The sequence below is a fragment of the Phacochoerus africanus genome, chromosome 8 (genome assembly GCF_016906955.1).
Source record: "Phacochoerus africanus isolate WHEZ1 chromosome 8, ROS_Pafr_v1, whole genome shotgun sequence".
NCBI classification, from domain to species: Eukaryota; Metazoa; Chordata; class Mammalia; order Artiodactyla; family Suidae; genus Phacochoerus; species Phacochoerus africanus.
In genome coordinates, this window is record NC_062551.1 from 68,190,207 (window position 1) to 68,210,574 (window position 20,368).

The window sequence follows — 20,368 nt, forward strand, 5'->3', positions numbered from 1 at the left end:
TGAGCTGTGGTGTAGGTCGCAGATGCGTCTCGGATCCCGCTTTGCTGTGGCTCTGGCGTAGGCCGGTGGCTACAGCTCCGATTCAACCCCTAGCCTGGGGATCTCCATATGCCCCAAGTGAGGCCCTAGAAAGACAGAAAAAGAAAACTGTTTACAACAAATACAAGGTTTAAATACATAAGTTTGCACATTGAGTATTAAAACTCTGTTAAATGTATGCACAGTTCTGGAAAACGTGTATTCAGGTAGACAGGAAGTATAAAGGCAGAAAAATTAAAAACGTATTTGCTAGGTTGATGAAGGTTTTATGTTCCAGCTGTTGTAATGATTGTAAAAACTTATTGAAAGGCAGTTAAATTCGTGAAGATAAGTGAATGCGTAATGGTGGTAGGTGTTAAATCTGTCTTCTTCCACTTGAGCAGAATTGACTGCAGCAGTGGATGGAACCCCAGCCTTTGAGCCCTGGACCCTTAACAGACACCCAGCTCCACTGCTCCCAGAAGACTTTAAACACAGAGGCCTCACAGAGGCTGTCCCGTCGGCCCACACGCAGAAGGAAGAGCAGAGTTACGTGGATAAATTCCAGGAAAAGGTTCCGTCATCATCCTACAGCCTCTGTCTTCAGCAGGAAAACAGAGGCAAAACGAAATATGCACATGGGCAAGGTAGTTAGTTTTTTAAAAATATATTCCATTTATCAACAGAGTCATTGAATTTACAAATCATGGGTGAGGACTGGGCGGAGGGACCTGCAGGAATTTTGCTTGGTAGCAGCTGACTGAGAGCTGCTGCAGTAAGTTTACACCGGCCATTCACTCTCGGGGCTCTTTCTTAGATCCTGGATCTGAGATGCTCGTTTTTTGTAGGAAACTGATTGAGAGATGCCAAAATAAGTTTATTTGGTAGCAACAGCTTGTATCCAGGATCTCTTGCATATTTTTAGAGCAACTTTTTGTCATCCGTGTCATAGTCACAGTTACCGTTGGCAAACGTGTAATCCACCTGTAATTATCCATCAGTGGCCCTCTTCTCTTCTGTTCTGGGCTCATTTTTCAGAACAAGCCTCTGTCGTTCTACTTTCAGGAGATCCTGTTCCCCCTCCGACCCGATCCGCTGGTTGCAAGAAGGGGAAGCCCAGGCGAAAGAAGCTGCTCTTGCTGTCGGAGAGCAAGGGCGCCGCGGACAGCATCTGTCCCCCGCTCCGCCCAGAGGTCCAGGCTGGACAGCCCTGGTGCCCTGCCTCTGCCTCCTCTCCCCAGGCCTCTGGCCTGTCACTCGCAGCTGCAGTGATAGTTCCCAGCCCGGCCCCTTATGTGTTTCCAGCTCTTTCCCTCCCAGCCGTGACCTCCGTGGGAGGAGAAGGCGCAGCCTCGGGCCCTGCACCGCCCAGCCCACCCGAGCCGCCTGTCCCCCGTGGCTCGTGGTCCTTGCCTGCTCTCCCCTCTGCTTGCTTAGACCCTTTTATGAACCTTTTCCTGCATGACCCCCCCGTCTGTGCTCTTTTGTCACCATCCTTCGCCTCGTATCCGTTCTTGGGAGCACCAGGCACCTCTGAACTACCTCCCTCAGTCTCAGCACTGGCTGCAGACCTGGACGCCGCCTCTTCCTTCATCAGCGAAAGGCCTGGTGAGGAGAAGTGGGGGGCACAGAGTGAAGCGCATCCCCTCCATCTCTCAGGGGCCAGCTCCCCGCTACAGCTCAGCCTCCTGCCGGGGGACATGCCCAGATCCGGGAAAGCGTCAGGTCCCATGAGAAGGGATGTTTGCCCGGAAGCCGAGCGTGTAAGTGGTGCTGACTTTGCACACACGGGGGAGAAAATACATGTGCGTCCTTGTATTAAAATTGAGGTTTGGGCCCTGGGGCTCAACCCGGGTGGCCCGGGTGGGGAGCCTGCACCGCAGCCAAGGTCGAGACTTGGTCCTGCTGAAACGTCCTTCTGACTCTGCGTGAAAAGCTGAAGTCAAAGGGCCGCTGCGTCCTGAGTTCTTAGAGACTTGGTGAGGTCCTCCCCAGAGGGCTGTCTGCAGATCTTTGTGAGCTGGGTCTTTCCCCCCTGTCCCCATCCCGCTTTAAAGCTAGATAGCCAGGTATTAAACCCAAGTGCTTATTGCCTGTAAAAAAAAATTTTTTTTTTTTTTTTTGCTTTTTAGGGCCTCACCCGCGGCATATGGAGGTTCCCAGTCTAGGGGTCGAATCGGAGCTATAGCCACCAGTCTGCGCCAGAGCCACAGCAACGCAGAATACGAGCTGCATCTGCGACCTACACCACAGCTCACGGCAACACTGGATTCTTAACCCACTGAGCAAGGCCAGGGATTGAACCCGTAACCTCATGGTTCCTGGTCAGATTCATTTCCACTGCACCACAATGGGAACTCCTGCCTATAAAATGTATTCTCTTCCTTATCAGTGGGGTTATGAGCTAGTCAGGACCAAGCCCTACTGACAAGACATGAATTTAGCAATTTTGCTTTTCCACCTGGAGTCGTAGGACCTCAGGTGCGCATGACTTTTTGTCATGACTTTTCAGTGAAATAGCCGTTTACAGTTTGACCCTTATACATGTCATTTTTTTTTAAATGAAGACTTTTTGACTCACTTTCCTTTGACTTATCTCTTGACCTTAAAAGGCGTTCTCAGATTTATCTGTCAGGTTAAGCGTTAGGCTAAGGCTTCCCTCTGGTGAGGGTTAGGATCCACGACAAGTGTGAGTATTTACCCAGAGGTTTTCTGCAGCCTTCCCTTCAAGGTATAATAATGGTCTTTAGCAAAAGTGCCCAGAGTCTGATGGTCCAGATCAAGAAAATATGCTCAGTTTTGCAAGCCCAACATTAGGACACTTGCTGGAAACCTAGTGCGAAGCCTGAGCTGTGGAACCAGACCTGGCTCCCAATCCCTGCTCTGTCTCTGGGGACGTGGCTTCATTTAGGCAAGTTATTTAACCTGTCTTTTTTCTTTTTCTCTCTCTGTTTTTTTTTTCTTTTTTTTGCCTTTTAGGGCCATACCCACAACATATGGAGGTTCCCAGGCTAGGGGTCAAATCGGAGCTACAGCTGCCAGCCTACACCACAGCCACAGCAACGCGGGATCCGAGCCGCGTCTTCAGCCTACACCACAGCCCAAGGCAACGCTGGATCGTTAACCCACTGAGCGAGGCCAGGGACCGCACCCTCATCCTCATGGAAACTAGTCCGATTTGTTTCCACTGCGCCACCACGGGAACGCCCTGCCTTTGTTTTCTTTGAAACGTGGTGAGGCTAAGACTGCATAGCTCTTTCCGAGAATTAAGTAGTGTTCCACAGCCTTCCTCCCCTTGCGGTCTAATCTCAGGATAGCGGGAATGTTGTCTTGTTCACTGTTCTAGTACAAGCATTTGGGACAGTTCGTAGAACTTATAAAATGTTCAATGTGTGTGTTCTGAATGACAAAAAATAATGATAAAGCACACCAGCTGTGATGCCTGGGGTGTAGTGAGTGCTCAAAAGATGGCAGTATCTTTAACACTGGATCCAGAAGAACTTCGAGCAGGTTCTTGGGCAGAGGCTGAAAATTTTTTACTTCTCAGTTGCATGTGTGCTTCTTTCCCTATGACTTTGAAGGCCTGCCGGTCATCTTACGATGCAATGCTCGCGGTGCTCAGGTCTTGTCTTGTGTCCTTGCTTTCTCGCAGTGTGTTGGTGGCCCCAGCGGGAATAAGAACAGCTATTTTACTGCCAGTGACCTGCCCACAGTATCACTCCACAAGGCGTCGCCACCGGAAACTGGTTCTGCAGCCACAGGTAGTGGATCAAAATGACACATTCCTCACACCCTGTTGTCAGGAGGTTACTGTGTAACAGGCTGTCGGGTTCGGGCCCTGGCGTAGAAGTGTGTTTTTGCTTTTTGTTAGCTAAATTCACCAAATTTAGGTATGCAAAACAAGACTTCTGGCAAATGTGTGCCCTAGTGTCACCACCACAGCCCCCATCCAGGATACTCCGTGACCTAGAAACGTCCTCTGACCCTTTGTGGCCCGTCTCCTGCCCTGACCCTCCAGCTCCTCACCAGCACTGATGTGCTGTGTGCCACTTGAATGCTGCTCCTTCCGTCACTTCATGTAAACTACATCCTCCGGGAGGCAGACCTCCGTGCCGGCGTTCTCTGAGTGAGCAGAAGGCTGCTGCGAGTCACCCTCTCTGTGTGTTTTGTAATTTGTTCCTTTTTCTTGCCAAGAGGAATGTGCTGTGTGGATAGCGATCTACCAGGTGATATCAGGTTATTCAGTTGTTTCCAGTTGGGGCTCTTCGGAATGATGCTGCTGTGGAGACATGGCGTGGGATTCTTTTGTGGGGTGGACGTGTGTTTTCATTTTTCTTGGGTAATACCAAGGGATGAGATTGCTAGGTCACAAGGTAAGTATAAAGTTAACTTTATAAGAAACTGCCAAACTGTCTTCCAAAGTGGCTGTACCGTTGGCATTCATTCCAGTTAGCTGCCTATGAGAGCGCCAGTCTGCAGCGCGTCCTGGCCAGTGGTGGGTATCGCCCATCATTTACATGTTAGCCCTTCCAGCGGATGTGGTGATACCTCCTGTGATTTTAATCTCATTGGAGTGTTGGTTGACAGTGTGGACGGCTTCCTGTGGACTGACTTGCCATCCGTGTGTGTTCCTATCTCTTGCCCGTTTTTGGTGGGTGGTTGTCAGTTGCTTATTGAGTAGTGAGGGTTCTGTGCTCCGGAGACAAGTCTGTTATCAAATACTTGTTTCGCAAAAATGGCCTCCCTGTGTGTGGTTTGCCTTTTTATTTTATCTTCTGTATTTATCTTCATTTGGAAGAGCATTTTTAAATTTTAATGAAGTTCATTTTATCAGTGTTTTTTCTTTTATAGGTTGTGCTTTTTGTGTCCTTTTTAAAGAAGTACTTGCCTGACTAGAAGTCACTAAGATGGTCTCCTGCTTTCTCTTGGAAATTTTAGAGGTTAAGCTTTTATAGCTTAAGTCGGTGATCCATTCTTAGCTCACTTTTACATATAGTGTGAGCTCACTTCCTCTCATGGACACAACTATCGGCAGAACAAAAATTACAACTGTTGGCAGAACATCTATCGATGAAAAAGACCAGAACTGACCACAAAAGATCTTCTACAACTAAGAATGGGAAGATGGAACCGCGAGACCGTTGGAGATGAGGAGCCCCGAAACAGTCAGGGCCCATGTCCCGGGGCGGGGGGTGACCCACAAACAGAGGCTCTCCCCAAGGAGCAGGGGGCTCTGAGCCCCACATCGGGCTTCCCAGCCTGAGGGTTCTGCTCCAGGAAGATCAGCCCCCGGAACACTTGGCGTTGAAGGCCAGCAGTGCTTATTTTCAGGAGAGCCAGAGGGCTGTGGCAAATAGAGACTCCACTCTTAAAAGGCACCCACAAGGCCTCACACACTCCAGGACCCAGAGCAGAAGCAGTCATTTGAAAGGAGCCCGGTCAGACCCCCCTGCTGATCTTGGAGAATCTCCCAGAGACGCAGTGGGCAGTTAATTGGAGCTCACCCTCAGGGACAGAGACACCTGTGGTGACCATCCCGGGGAGCTCATTCTTCTACCCGGTGGACGCTGTTGCTGGTAAAGGCCATTTTGGAATCCTCCCTTCAGCTTATTATCGGTCTTAGGACCCAGCCAGTAGGCACCAGTTCTGGGACACCTCAGGCCAAGCAACTAAGTGGGCAGGGACACAGCCTCACCCACCAGCAGACAGGCTGCCTTAAGACCCCCTGAGGCCACACCCTCCTCTGGACACAGCCTTGCCCACCAGAAGGCCAAGGATCAGGCCCCAGGCACCACTGCGCCAGCAGGAAATGTGGGACACCCAGGACTGTGCAAACAGAGACTGGAAACTAGCTCCTTACACCACCAGTAGGCAAACACAAACCCCATCCCTGCAGCCTGTGGACCTAGCTCACCCAGCGGCAGGCCAGCACAAGCTTCAGGACACAGCAGACCCTGCAGCCAGCTGTGTCAGGTACCAGTCCCACCCACCAGCAGTCTGACAGCAGCTCTGGGACCCCTGAGCCCTGCAGCCAGAACCTGGGACCCAGCTTTGCCCACTGGTGGGCTGGCACTGGCACAAAGACCTGGCTTCACCCGCTGGTGGGCAGATATCAGCCCCAGGATCTCCTGGACCCTGACTCTGCCTGTGAGGCAGCACTGGCTCTGCCCACCCCTCAGCGCCTGCTGGGGTTTTCTAGCCAGGTGCCTTGTGATTCTGGCAACCTCTGCAAAAGCCAAGGCCTGGCAGCCAACCAGAAGGGGAGCCAGCCAAGCCTACCAGATCACCTTCAGTAGTCAGCCTGCCACAACAGGAGGATCCCAGCAGCCCCCAGAGGAGGAACCCCTAAAGCATATAGCTCTAGTGACCAGAGGGGAGTAGGCCCCTCAGACACATGGGATGTCTCCTCCAGAAGGCCACCTCTCCAAGGCCAAGACGTGTAACCAACCTACCAGACACGTAGAAGTAAAAAACAGCAAGTTAGGCAACATGAGGTGACAGAGGAACATGTTCCAAACGAAGAAACAAAATGAAATCCCAGAAGAAAAACTAAGTGAAATGAGATCGTCTATTCAAAAAGAGTTCAAGGTGATTGTAAAGAGGAGCCCAGACCTTGGAAGAAGACTGAGTGAACGGAGAGAGAAGTTAGAAGCTGTTAATAGAGAGGGAGTATGAAGCAGGCCCAAACAGAGGTGAAGAAGACACAGCGAGTGCAGGGAAGGAGCACTCTGAAGGGATCATCAGTAGCCTAAGTGACACAGAGGCGCGGACCGGGAGCTGGAAGACAGCGGCGACTCTCGCTGAAGGGGACAGAAGAAAAGAATAAAAGCACGTGAGGCCCACTGGAGATGCCTCGGGGACAACGTCAAACACACCACCATTCATATCATATGGGTCCCAGAAAGAAAAGGGGAGAGAAGGGGGCAGAGAACATGTTAGAAGGTGCAATCACTGAAAATATCCCTGACCTGGGAAAGGAGGCACATCCCAGTCCAGGAGGCACAGAGAGTGCCAGACAGGATCAGCCCAGAGAGGACCGAGGCACCCTGCAGTTAAAGTGGCAAAAATGAAAGCTAAATAGAGAATATAAAGTCACAATGGCCAAGAACTTCATGGGGGAAGACACTGGACATACAAGTCCATGAACCTAAAAGAACACCCGGCTACCTCAATGCAAAAAGACTTTCTTCTCCAAAACACATTATATCAAAACTGTTAAAAGTCAATGACAAAGAATTGTAAAGGCAGCTGAGAGAAAAAAGATGGTGACCTACAAAGGAATTCCCATTAGGCTTCCAGCAGAAACTCTCTAGGCCAAGAGAGAGTGGAATGACATTGTCAAAATTCTGAGAGACAGAACCTGTCAGCCAAGAATATCCAGCAAAGTGACCCTTCAGGTACGAAAGAGAAATAGAGGCTTTTCCAAACCAAAGCTGGAAAGTTTATCATCCTTAGACCTGCCTTAAGAGAAATGCTCAAAGGAGCTCTTCCAGCTGAAAAAGCAAAAGTACACAAAACTTTGAGTAAGGTATTGATAGAGTCAGAAAATTGCAACTCAGAATAAGTTTTAAAACACATTATTACAGCATAACATTTAAAAGGAAGGAAAGCAGTGAAAATAAGTATACCTACCTCAGTTTGGTAACAAACAGTGTTAAAAGGGATAATTTGAGACAACTAAAAGGGGAAGAGGAAAAGGATGGAACCTGTATAGGTAAATGAGGATAAGATGCTGTCAGCATAAAAAGCACTACTTTATCTATGAGATGTTGTATATAAACACATCTCATGGTAACCACAGGTATAAATCTAGAAACAGGAAATATGTAAAAGAGGCTCAGTGGAAACAAATCTGACGAGCACCTATGAGGTGCAGGTTCAATCCTTGGCCTCACTCGGTGGGTTAAGGATATGACATGGCCATGAGCTGTGGTGTAGGTTGCAGACACGACTCAGATCTGGCATTGCTGCGGCTGTGGTGTAAGCCAGCAGCTATAACTCCAATTCGACCACTAGCCAGGGAAACTCTAGGTGTGGCCCTAAAAAGACCAAAAAAAAAAAAAATTGTGGAAAACCCCCAAACCAAAATGTCAGGCAGAAACATGAGGAAAAAGCAATAATGGGGAAATAGAGCAGCCAGAAAACAAAAGATTAAAACGTAGTACTTAGTTCTCATTTGCAAATAATCACCCAAGTGTAAATGAATGACACTGATCCAAAGACAGAGTGGCTGGATGGATTGCAAAACAAAACCCAACCGTGTGCTTCCTCCAGAAGACTCATCTTAGCCTAACAGACAAACAGACTCAGAAGGAGGGATGGAAAATGATCTTCCAAGTAGATGTCAGCTGAAAGTGGTATAACCACACTATATCTGACAAAACAGACTTTAAACCAAAAAGGTAGCACGAGACAAACATGGAGATTATGTAATGATAAAGGGGACAAGTCACCAGGGAGACACAATTATTAATATATTTGTGCCTAGTGAAGAAGCACTGAAATATATACAGCAATTATTAACAGATCTAAAAGGAGAAATTTGCAGCAACACTATAATAGCAGGGGACTTTAAAACTCCACTTATGTCAATGAGTAAATCATCCAGACAGTTGACAAGGGGCCTTAAATGAAACATTAGATGAATCAATAGGCTGTATAGAACAGTCTATTTAAATGCAGCAAAATACATGTTTTTCTCAAGTTCACATAGAACTTTCTCAGAGATAGAGCATATGTTGGGACATACAAAACAAGTCTCAGTGCATTTAAGAAGATGGAAATCATACGCATTTTTTTCTGATAATACAAAACCAGAAATCAGCTGTGAGGGGAAAGCTGGAAAATGCACAAATATGTGGAGACTGACCAACATGCTGTTGAACAACTCTTGAGTTGATGAAAAAGTCAAAGGAGAAATAAAAAATACCTGAAGACAAGTGAAAATGAAAACATGACGCATAAAAATCTGTGGGATGCAGCAAAAACAACACTAAGAGGAAAGTTTATAGCAATCCAGGCCTACCTCAAACAATAAGAAAAATAGCAATCTAACTTTATACGTAAAGGAACTAGAAAAAGAAAAATAAATGAAGCACACAGTTAGTAGAAAAAAGGACATAAAGATCAGAATGGGAATAAATGAAATAGAGACAAAATTGACAAGCCTTTAGCAAGACTCACTAGGAAAAAAGAAGACAAAGCTCTGATACATAAAACCAGAAGTGAATGAGAAGAAATACGATACCACAGAAATGCAGAGGATTAGAAAATATTATCAACAGCTGTATGCCAACCATCTGGACAACCTAGAAGAAATGGAAAAACTCTGAGAACCATATGACCTTTCAAGACTGAATCATTAAGAAATAGAAGATCTAAATAGACCAATCACTAGTAAAGAGAATGAAACTAATAAAAAGACTTCCTGAGGAGTTCCGGACACTGGCGTTGCCATGAGCTGTGGTGTAGATTGCAGATGTGGCTCGGATTCTGTGTTGCTGTGGCTGTGGTGTAGGCTGGCAGCTACGGCTCCAATTTGACCCCTAGCCTGGGAACCTCCATATGCCACAGGCGTGGCCCTAAAAAGCAAAAAAAAAACAAACAAACAAACAAAAAAAAACAAACCTTCCCAAAACTTGGAGGACCAACTTCACAGATGACCAGACATTCAAAGAAGGTTTAGTATCTATACTTTTCAAACTCTTCCAAAAAATTGAAGGGTGAAACACTTTTCAACTCATTTTACAAGGCCATCGTAACCATGATACCAAAACCAGACAAGAGCAGCACACACAAAATACAGACCAGTATCTCTGATGAACATAAATGCACAAATCCTCAAAAAGATATTAGCAAATACATAACATCATGATCAAGTGGGATTTTATCCAGGAATACAAAGATGGTTCAGCATCCACACATCAGTGTGAAACAATGTGTTAACGTAATGGAGAATTTTTAAAAATCTAATCACCTCAGTGTGGAAAAAGCATTTGACAAAATTCAACACCCATGATAAAAATTATAAAATGAGTATAGACGGATCATACCTCAACATAATAAAGACCAAGTGTGGTGAACACACAGCTAACATCACACTCAACTATGAAAAACTGAAAGCTGTCCTTCTAAGAGCAGGAAGAAGACAAGGATGCCCACTGTTGCCACTCACTGAACATGGTATTGGCAGTCCTAGCCAGAGTGATTAGACAAGAAAGAATAGAAGGCATTCAAAATGGAAAGGAAGAAGTAAAACCAACACTAGTTGCAGATGACATGATTTTATGTATAGAAAACCCTGAAGACTCCACCAAAAAACTGTTAGAAATAATCAATGAATATGGTAGATTTGCAGGATTTAAAATCAACATACAAAAATCTATTATCTTTCTATACACTGAAAATGAACTAGCAGAAAGAGAAACTAGGAAAATCTCACTTAAAGTCACAACATAAAGAATAAAATGCCTAATAATAAATTTAACCAGGGAGGTGAAGATCTATACTGAAAAGTGTCAGACATTGACAAAATTGAAGACAAAAATAAATGAGAAGGTATTCCAAGTTCAAAGAACTAACATTGTGAAAATGTCCATATTACCTAAAGCAATTTACAGATTCAATACAATCCCTATCAAAATCTCAAGGAAATTTTCACAGAAATAGAAAAGTTATAAAATGTATATGAAACCACAAAAGACCTCAAATAGCCAAAGTAATCCTGAGAAAAAAGAACAAAGCTGGAGGTATCACACTGCCTCTGTTCAAACTATATTATAAAATTACAGTAATCAAAACAGCATGGTGTGGGCAGATAAACAGATGGCTCAATGGAACAGAATTGAGAGCCTAGAAATAAATCCACACATGTATGGACAGTTAAATTATAACATTGGAGCAGAGAACAGTCAATGGAGAAAGCAGTCTCTGCAGCAAATGATGGTGGGAAAACTGCACAGCCACATGCAAAAGAGTGGAACTAGGCCATGTTCTCACAGCATGCACAAAAACTTACTCAAAATGAATTAAAGACTTGAATGTAAGACCTGAAGCCATAAAAATCTTGAAAGAAAGCATAGTCAGAACATTATCTGGCCTCAGTCTTAGCAGTATTTTCCCGGATATGTCTTCTTGGGCAAGGGCAACAAAAACTTTTACACAGCAAAGAAAACCATTAACAAAACGAAAAGACAACCTACCAAATGGGAGAAGATACCTGCAAGTCATAAGAGTTTAATATCCAAAATATTAAAGAGCTCATACAACCCTACAACGAAAAATCTGATTTTTAAAATGGGCAGAGGAGCTGAATAGACATTTTCCCAAAGAAAATGTGCAGTTGGCCAACAAGCACATGAAAATATGTTTAATATCACTAATTATTAGGAACTGCAAATCAAAACCACAATGAGATTAGTACCTCAAACCCGTAAGAATGGCCGTTATTAAAAAGACAACAAGCATTGGTAAAATATGGAAAAAAGAAAACTTTCATACACTGTGGTGGGAATGTAAATTGGTGCTGCCGCTATAGAATTCCTTAGGAAATTGGTAGAACTACCAAGTGATTCAGCTCTTCTAGGTATTTATCCAAAGAAAATGAAAACATGAATTCAAAAAGATACATGAATCCCTATGTTCATTACAGTATTATTTATAATAGTCAAGATAGGGAAACAACCTAAGTGCCCATCAATGGATGAAAAGATAGAGGGAGTTCCCGTCGTGGCTCAGTGGTTAACGCATCCGACTAGGAACCATGAGGTTGTGGGTTCCATCCCTGGCCTCACTCAGTGGGTTAAGGATCCGGCGTTGCCATGAGCTGTGGTGTAGGTCACAGATGCGGCTCGGATCCTGCGTTGCTGTGGCTCTGGCGTAGGCAGGTGGCCACAGCTCCGATTAGACCCCTAGCCTGGGAACCTCCACATGCCAAGGGTGCAGCCCAGAAAAGACAAAAAAGATAAATACATTTTAAAAAATGGATGGAAAGATAGAGATTACACAATTTAAAAATATATTATTATATAGTGAACACATCAAGCCATTTAAAAAAAAAAGATGAACTCTTGCCATTTGCAACAAGATGGGTGGACCTTGAGAGTATTGTGCTAGGTGAAGTAAGGCAGATGGAGGAAGACAAATACAGTATAATTTCACTCACATGTGAAATGTAAAAAACAGACCCCCAAAAATGAAAAAACGAAAATGAAACACTGTAGACACAGAAGCCTGAGTAGTGGTCACAGAGGGAGGGCAGTTGCTAAAATGGTCAACTGGAGGGTAATAGAAGCTAACTGTTTGATGATAAGCCTGCTGTAGTGTATCCAGAAGTAGAATTATAATGTACACGTGAAACTTAAAAACTGTTGTTATCTCAATTAAGAAAAAGATTTAACAATAAGTTGTAGAATCAGGTTCTTGGTTCCTACAAAAAAGCTTCCGGGGATTTTAATTAACACTGTGTTGAATCAACAGACCGATTTGGGAGGAACTATTACCCTAAAATTATTGAGTTTTCTAATCCACAAGTGGGATATGTTTCTCCGTTTATGTAAACCTTTAATTTTCCTCAGCAATTTTTTTGTAGTTTTCAGTGTATGAGTTATTTAACCTCCTAAATTTATCACTAAGGATTTCATGGTTTTTAAGCTATTGTGAATGGCATTTTGAAATGTCGGGTTCCAGTTGTTGGTTGTTAGCAGATAGAAAGCCAATCAAATTTTGTATTTTGAACTTGTATTCTGAAATCTTGCTAAACTCATTTATTAGTTGTAGTAACTCTTCTGTAGACTGTGAAGGACTCTCTACATAGATAGCCTTGTTGTCTGCAAATATAGTTTTACTTCTTTTCTGATCCTTATGCCTGTATTTGTCTTGCCTTATTGAACTGACTCAGACTCCCAGTATAGTATTGAGTAGAAGTGGTTAGACATTTTTGCCTTGTTCATAGTCTTAAGAGGAAATCTGTCACAGTGTCATCATTCATATGATATTAAATATAGGTTTTCTTTAAATGCCCTTTGTCAGTAAGATTGAGAAAGTTTCTTTCGGTTGCTTATTTGCAGAGGTGCTTTTTATGCATCTGTTGAGATCAGATAAGCATAATCATATGGTTTTTCTCCCTTGTTCTGTTAATCTGGTGAATTACATTAATTGATTTTCAAATATTAAATTAATTTTGTATTTGGTCATGCTGTTTTATCCTCTTCATATACAACTGGGTTCTGTATCCTTATTTTTTAAGAAATGTCAGTCCATTGTTTTCTTAGGAGAAATATTGGTCTATTGTTTTCTTATGTGGTCCTTGTCTGGTTTTGATATCAGATGCCGGCCTAAAAAAAATTAGCTAGGTGCTTTTCCCTCCCCTTCTGTTTTCTGGAAGAGTTTGTGTTGAATTGATAAATCTTCCTTATTATGCTTGGTAGAATTCTCCAGTGAAGCTATGTTGGTCTGAAGTTTTCTTTGTGAAAGGGTTTTTAAAAACAGATTTAATTTTTTAAATAAACATGGATCTACTCTGGTTATCTATTTCTTCTTGAGAGATCTTTGGTAATATGTATCATTCAAGGATTTGTCCATTTCATCTAAGTTGAAGTTATTGGCAATAAATTTGTTTATAATATTCCCTAACCTTTTAATGTCTGTAGAATCTGTAATGTCTCCTCTCTTACTGCTGATAATACTTTTTCCTCATCGTTCTGGGTGTGTGCTTACTAATAATTTTATTAACTTTTTCAAGGAAGCAACTTTTGGTCTCAGTTTCTTTCCTTGTTTTTTTGTTTGTTTTGTATTTTATCAATTTCTGCTCTAATCTATTATTTCCTTTCTTCTGTTTATTCGCTCTTTTTCTAATTTCTTAAGATGGAAGCCTAGAGAATTGATTTGATACCTTCTTCCCTCCTAATATAAACATTGAATGTTTTGAATTTCCCTCTAAGCACAGCTTCAACTGCATCCTTCACATTTTTATATGAGTGTTTTCCTTTCCATTCAGTCCAAAATATTTTCTAATTTCCCTTGTGTCTTCTTCTTTGAACATGGGTTATTGGAAATGTATATATTTCCTTATATTTGGGGATTTTCCAGGTGTTTTATTGGTTTCTAACTTAATTGCAGTCAGACAACAATTTTTGTATTTTTAAGAATTTACTGAGGAGTTCCCGTTGTGGCACAATGGAAGCAAATCTGACAGAAACCATGAGGTTGCGGGTTCAATCCCTGGCCTCGCTCAGTAGGTTAAGGATCTGGCATTGCCCTGAGCTGTGGTGTAGGTCACAGACACACCTTGGATCCCATGTGGATGGGGCTGTGGCGTAGGCTGGCAGCTGTAGCTCTGATTTGAACCCTAGCCTGGGAACCTCCATATGCCATGGGTGAGGCCCTAAAAAGCAAAAAAAAAAAAAAAAAAAAAAAAAAGAAAAGAAAGAAAGGAAAAAAGAAGAAGAATTTACTGAGACTTGTTTAATAGTCCAGATCTGGTCTGTCTTGACAGATGTTTCCTATGGACTTGTAAAGAATGTGTGCTCTGCAGTTGTTGAGTAGCATCTTCTGTAAATGGAGATTTGGTCAAGTTGGCTGATACTGTTGCTTCGGCTTTTCTACATCCTGATTTTCTGTCTGCTTGTTTGTCAGTTAGTAAAACAGGACTCAACATGTCCAACTATAATTGTGAATCTGTCTTTTTTTCTTGTAGTTGGATCAGTTTTTGCCCCATATAATTTGAAGCTCTTTTATTAGGTGGGCACATACACATTTAAGATTATATCCTCTTGATGAATTGATCCCGTTGTTGTGACATGTACCTTGCTTTGAAATCCACTTTGTCTGCTGGCTGTCTACTGTCCGTATCAGTATATCCGCTTTAGCTTTATTTTGATAGTGTTGCCATGGCATGTTTTTCTATCTTTTTACTTTTATCTGTCTTTATATTTACAGTTGATTTCTGGTAATCAGCATCTAGTTGAGTATTGCTTTTTCAGCCATATGACAATCCTTGCCTTTTAATTGGAGCACTTAGGCTGTTTACATTTAATGTGATTATCGATATGATCAGGTTTAAGTTAAGTTTTCCATCTTGCCACTTGTTTTCTGTTTATCTCATCTGCTCTTCCTTTTTTTCTTCTTCCCCTCCTCCTCTTGGGTTAATTGTGTATTTTTAATGATTCCATGTTCTCTCCATTATTGCTTCTCAGCTATTCTTTTTTTTCTTTTTTTGAAAGTCATTTCTCTAGGATTTACACATGTATCTTCCCACAGTTCACCTTCACGTGTTATCCCCTATTATATCACTTTATGTCCAAAAACTTTTAAACAGACTGCTTTCCTTCTCCTCTCTTGTCTTTTGTGCTGTTTCTGTCTTACATTTTTTTCAACATGTGTTACCAACCCCACAATAAAAGTGTTACTATTTTTGCTTTAAACAGTTACCTTTTAAAGAGATTTTTTTTTCCTAATGAGGAAAAATAAAAACGTCTTTTATGTTTACCCATAGAGTTACTTTTTTAAAAAATTGGAGAGTCCCTCTCTGGCTGCAGTAGAGCCTCATGGATCTACATGGATCTACATCATTCCTTTCCTGTCTTGCATCCCTGAGGCCCCATAGCAGCCATAAAGGGATGGGATGGGCCTTGGGATGAATAGATGGATGGGTGGCTTCTCTGTCGTAGCAGGAGGACAGTGAGGAGTGAACGTAGATATGAGTAAGCTTATGTTTGGTATCAGGATAATGAATTTCCTTTCTAATGGCTTCCCTTTTTTTCCGTATGAAGTACGTGAGAGGGAGGAAGCACATAGAAGCATAGAAGTAGCCCTGCTGGGGATAGACTCAAGTGCTGACCAGAGAACTGCAGCTGGGTTACCAGGCCTCTTGGTGATCCTTTGGTGATGATGAATTTCCTGAAGAACCAGCACATGCTGTTAAATGTGACTTTGTCATATGCTCTTAATCATTTGGGCTTAGATTAAAAACAGAAGTGATAAGTGGCTTTATCAGAGTGGAGATTTTGGTAGTCGTGAAAAATTAGAGGGGAAGAGACGTCTATGGCATTGCAGAGTGTTCCTGAATGCTGCACTTTGTTTGGGCTCTAAGTAGACTGGTTAAGGCACAGCTCCACACTCGTGGCTGGAACAGTTGAACAAGCATCCAAGGACTCCCGTTGAGAGGTTGGTGATTTTGGAGACGGAGCCGAGGCGGAGTGGTTCTGGGTGTTGACGGGGACCAACGTGTGGCCTGGAGGAGCAGGGAGATTGGCGACATCTTTGGAAGCTCAGGGACCTGGACGGCCACGGTTCCCTGGGGTGACGGCTGGCTGCGCTGGTCGGCTAGTCGCCAGCCTCTGAAGAAAGAAGGCTAGTTTGGCATCTCAGCCCCTGACACGTGTTTTCTAACTTGTTATTTTGTGGACTTTTGATAGGAAGCAGCCGCAGCAATATCGATTTTGCTAGTAGTGATTCTTCTCCTGAAATCACCCCAGGTGGGCAGCAGTCTCAGGATGAACAGAGGAAAGAAACATTTCCCGGCTTGGTCGAAGACTCCATCTGGAGAATGATAGAGCAAACACCTGAGTGCATTCTGATGACCTATCAGGTGCCCAAGAGGTAAGAAAACACTCTTAGGAGACCCACTTTTTTCTTTTTCTTTCTTTTTTTTTTTTTTTTGTCTTTTTGGCATTTCTTAGACCGCTCCCACAGCATATGGAGGTTCCCAGGCTAGGGGTCTAATCGGAGCCGTAGCCGCCGGCCTACGCCAGAGCCACAGTAACTCGGGATCTGAGCCGTGTCTGCGACCTACACTACAGCTCATGGCAACACTGGATCCTTAACCCACTGAGTGAGGGCAGGGATTGAACCCGTAACCTCATGTTCCTAGTTGGATTCGTTAACCACTGCGCCACGACGGGAACTCCTAGAAGACCCTCTTTTATGTGAAGTTTCATGGTTTCTTATGTGTGTTTTGAAGGCAGTGTGACCTTTTCATGTCTTCATACATATCCTTCGAGAAAATGTATTTTCAAATCCATTCATTTGAAGCCAAATGACAAATGGTTGCTTAGAATAATGGCTGTGGGTATTGTGAGGGTACAGAGGTGTTCTGTGTCGTGAGACCAGAAAACAGAGAAAGGAGGTGCTTCCCGAGGTGGCCCCGCAGGCACGAGCACCTTCATCCTGAAGAGCAGAGCCGAAGGGAGTCTGGTTTCCGTGTGCCTCAGTGGGACTCTGCGCACTTGTTTTCCGTCAAGCAAAAGAGGTCTGTGGTTCCGAGTTCTCCCACCACAGGGCCGGTCTAGGTCTGGAATGAAGAACAGCCTGGGGAGCTAGGTCCCTCGGGGCTCCGGATGCTGCTGGCTGACCCAAGGGTAGTGTGGGTGCCCCTTCTGAAGTTGGCAGGGCTGTGACCAGCACCCTTGTTGCCCATCGCCTACTTGCTTTTGGGGAATAGAAGAGGGTCTTTGCCTCGAGGACCCCTGGCCTTGGGCATCTCAGCCCCGGCCCTTTGAGTTCTTCAGTATTTCCCTCCAGGCCAGAAAGTTCTATTTGAGGAAGGAGAGCAGAGGACAGTGATGAGGCTTTCGCTCTGGAAAGGGGCATGGCTCCATTGGAGCCCAGAGGAGGCTCACACCACCTCCTCTCTCTGCTGCTTAACCCAGCTGTGTGCGGGACCCAGTGCTCAGAATACCCAGTGCTCAGAATACTCAGTGCTCAGGATACCCAGTGCTCAGATTACCCAGTGCTCAGGATACGCAATGCTCAGGATACCCAATGCTCAGGATACCCAATGCTCAGGATACCCAGTGCTCAGGATACCCAGTGCTCAGGATACCCAGTGCTCAGAATACCCAGTGCTCAGGATACCCAGTGCTCAGGATACCCAATGCTCAGGATACCCAATGCTCAGGATATGGAGGCGGGAGGAACAGAAGTGTCTCCAAGTGGGAAGGGGCCTCAAGCAACCCAGAGAGGACGCCTGTGTGGCTTCCCTCCCTCCGTCCCCCGACTCCCACACCGGCCTTTGTAAAGAAATGACGTGGTCTCTGTTGTGAAAAAAAGAGAAAGAAGAAGAAAAAGTGGTCTAGCTGTACCAATCCGACAAGGAGATGAGTTGTTTTTCTTTTTTTTTAACAAGAGAGAAACGCGTATTACAGGCCAAGAAGAAGTGCTGTTCTTAGATGATGAGATAAGAGCCCAGCGTTGTATTCAGGACTTGTAAGGTTTTGTTTGTGTTCAGGGTGGAAGAAATCGTACTGAGAGAAGACCTAGAAAAACTTGAAAGCATGAGGCGGCGGCAGCCACACTTTTCTCACGGACAGAGGAAGGAGCTGGCCGCCGTGTATGCGTGGATTCAGAGCCAGACTGTCCCTCAAGAAAGGGACACCCAGGTAAGCGCCGTGCTAGCAGCTGCCACGGACTGATGTTTCTGTGCCGGGCACTGCTCTGGCTGCTCGGGATCCTCTTGTCCCTCGGGTACTTCAGGGGATTCAGGTTCCGGGACCGCGGGCAGGTGCCAGCTGAGGATGCTCCAGTCCTGCATATGAAATGGGGCAGTGCTACCTAGAGCCTGTGCCTGCCCTTCAGGTCACCCCTGGCTGACTTAGAAGACCTGATACCATGTGTGTGCCTTTGAAGTGGTTGTAAATTCAGCGTCTGTGCTGTGTATAGTTGCTGGTGCATGTGGCAAACTCAGGGTCGGCTTTTTTAGAACTTTTTGGAATTTTTTTCCCCACATATTTTTGATCTGTGGTTGTTTGAATCTGTAGCTGTGGAACCTACAGGTGCAGAGGGCCGGCCGTGCCTTGCGTGATCCCACTGGAAGTGTTAAATCTCACAGTTGCTGCTGTGGCAGGTGGTGGTGTCCCTACTCTACCCATGCCAGTGAAGTGAGGAATTCGGATACTCAATCATTGGGACAATCATCCCGCTGTATCCACAGATCAAATTTCAGTCTGCGGTTGGTGGCAGCCAAGGATGCAGAACTCTTGAGCGTGGAGGCTGGCTGTACCGTGTCACCTTATGTAAGGGACCTGAGCAACCGTAGACTTCGCTGTCCTCAGGGGGTTTGGGAACCAATCCCCCTGCACCTGTGGAGGGACCACTGTGCAGGTTCACGTGGTTCATCACATTTTGAACACAGGTCTTTTTGATTCCAAGTGTTTTTTTTTTTTTTTTCCTTCCACCAGTTGGAATGTTATGGGGAAGTTGGGAGTAAAGACACCTGTTCTGATCAAGGAGGTGTAAGGGTTGCCTTTCTTTTTTTTTTTTTTTGTCTTTTTGCCTTTTCTTGGGCCGCTCCTGCGGCATATGGAGGTTCCCAGGCTAGGGGTCGAATCACAGCTATAGCCACTGGCCTACACCAGAGCCACAGCAGCACAGGATCCGAGCCACGTCTGCAACCTACACCACAGCTCACGGCAACGCCGGATCGTTAACCCACTGAGCAAGGGCAGGGATTGAACCTGCAACCTCATGGTTCCCAGTCAGATTCATTAACCACTGCACCACCACGGGAACTCCAGGGTTGCCTTTCAGATAGGGCTGCGTGTTTGGAAAGTTAAAGCTCAGGGCGTGATACGCTACGCACCACGAGGGGGGATTCGTGCCCTGCAGGAACTTCTGCGGGAAGAGCATATGGAGAAGCAGCCCCAAACGATTTAAGCGAAAATATTTAAGCACTTGCTGTCACTTCCCTTCTCAATAAGGAAAGAACGATAATGGATATTCCTAGACATGAACAAGTTGGAGAATTAGACAGCAGTTGTTTGGCAGGCTTTATACCGATTTTATTTTTTTTTATTTTTATTTATTTATTTTTGTTATTACTCAATGAATTTATCACACCTGTATTTGTACAATGATTATAGCGATTTTACAACTTTTCAGATGACTCCCACCTGTTCTCGTTCCTTTCTGGAGGCTGTGTCCCTTGTGGAAACAAAGATTCAGCCGGGGAAGCCGGTGCTGCTACAGAGTCCCGTGGTCGGGACCCAGCAGGAGATGGCAACTGAGTGACTCTGGAGATCCGCCTGCACCCCGTCTCCAGACCTGCTGGCCATCTGGACTGCCTGGTGATTCTAAGCCCCTCGGTCTTAAATGACCGCAACGTTAGCGTTGAATGTTAAGGGTTTCCCTGCTTGATTTTTTTAATAGACATCATTTTTCTGCAGCAGACATTGTGTATAGACTATCTTACGTCTCTTTTTCCCTGATGTGTTAAAACTGTCAAATAGACTCTTTTTCTAGTGTAGCTGTCTTCTGATGAGATTGGATGGCCTCTAAAGAGTGTAGCGTCCAACTTTATTTAAAGCGTTGCTCAAAATAAATCATCATTGGAAGTATAGCTGGAAAGCACCCCCAA

At 44.6% G+C, this 20,368-nt stretch overlaps 1 protein-coding gene across 4 annotated transcripts in view; it reads left to right on the forward strand.

Annotated features, from left to right (window-relative positions):
- The window catches only part of PER3 (period circadian regulator 3), a 60,226-nt gene extending 39,858 nt beyond the window's left edge, over positions 1-20,368 (forward strand). The window contains exons 13-18 of one of the 4 annotated variants that reach the window (XM_047791500.1): positions 423-665; positions 1,084-1,781; positions 3,671-3,779; positions 16,434-16,617; positions 18,245-18,395; positions 19,894-20,368. In XM_047791500.1, coding sequence (XP_047647456.1) covers positions 423-665; positions 1,084-1,781; positions 3,671-3,779; positions 16,434-16,617; positions 18,245-18,395; positions 19,894-20,022 — 1,514 coding nt within the window. In that variant the 3' untranslated portion in view covers positions 20,023-20,368. Of the gene's footprint in view, positions 1-422; positions 666-1,083; positions 1,782-3,670; positions 3,780-15,788; positions 16,618-18,244; positions 18,396-19,893 lie in introns of those variants that run through there. The other 3 variants (XM_047791501.1, XR_007136437.1, XM_047791502.1) reach the window with 3 other exon arrangements.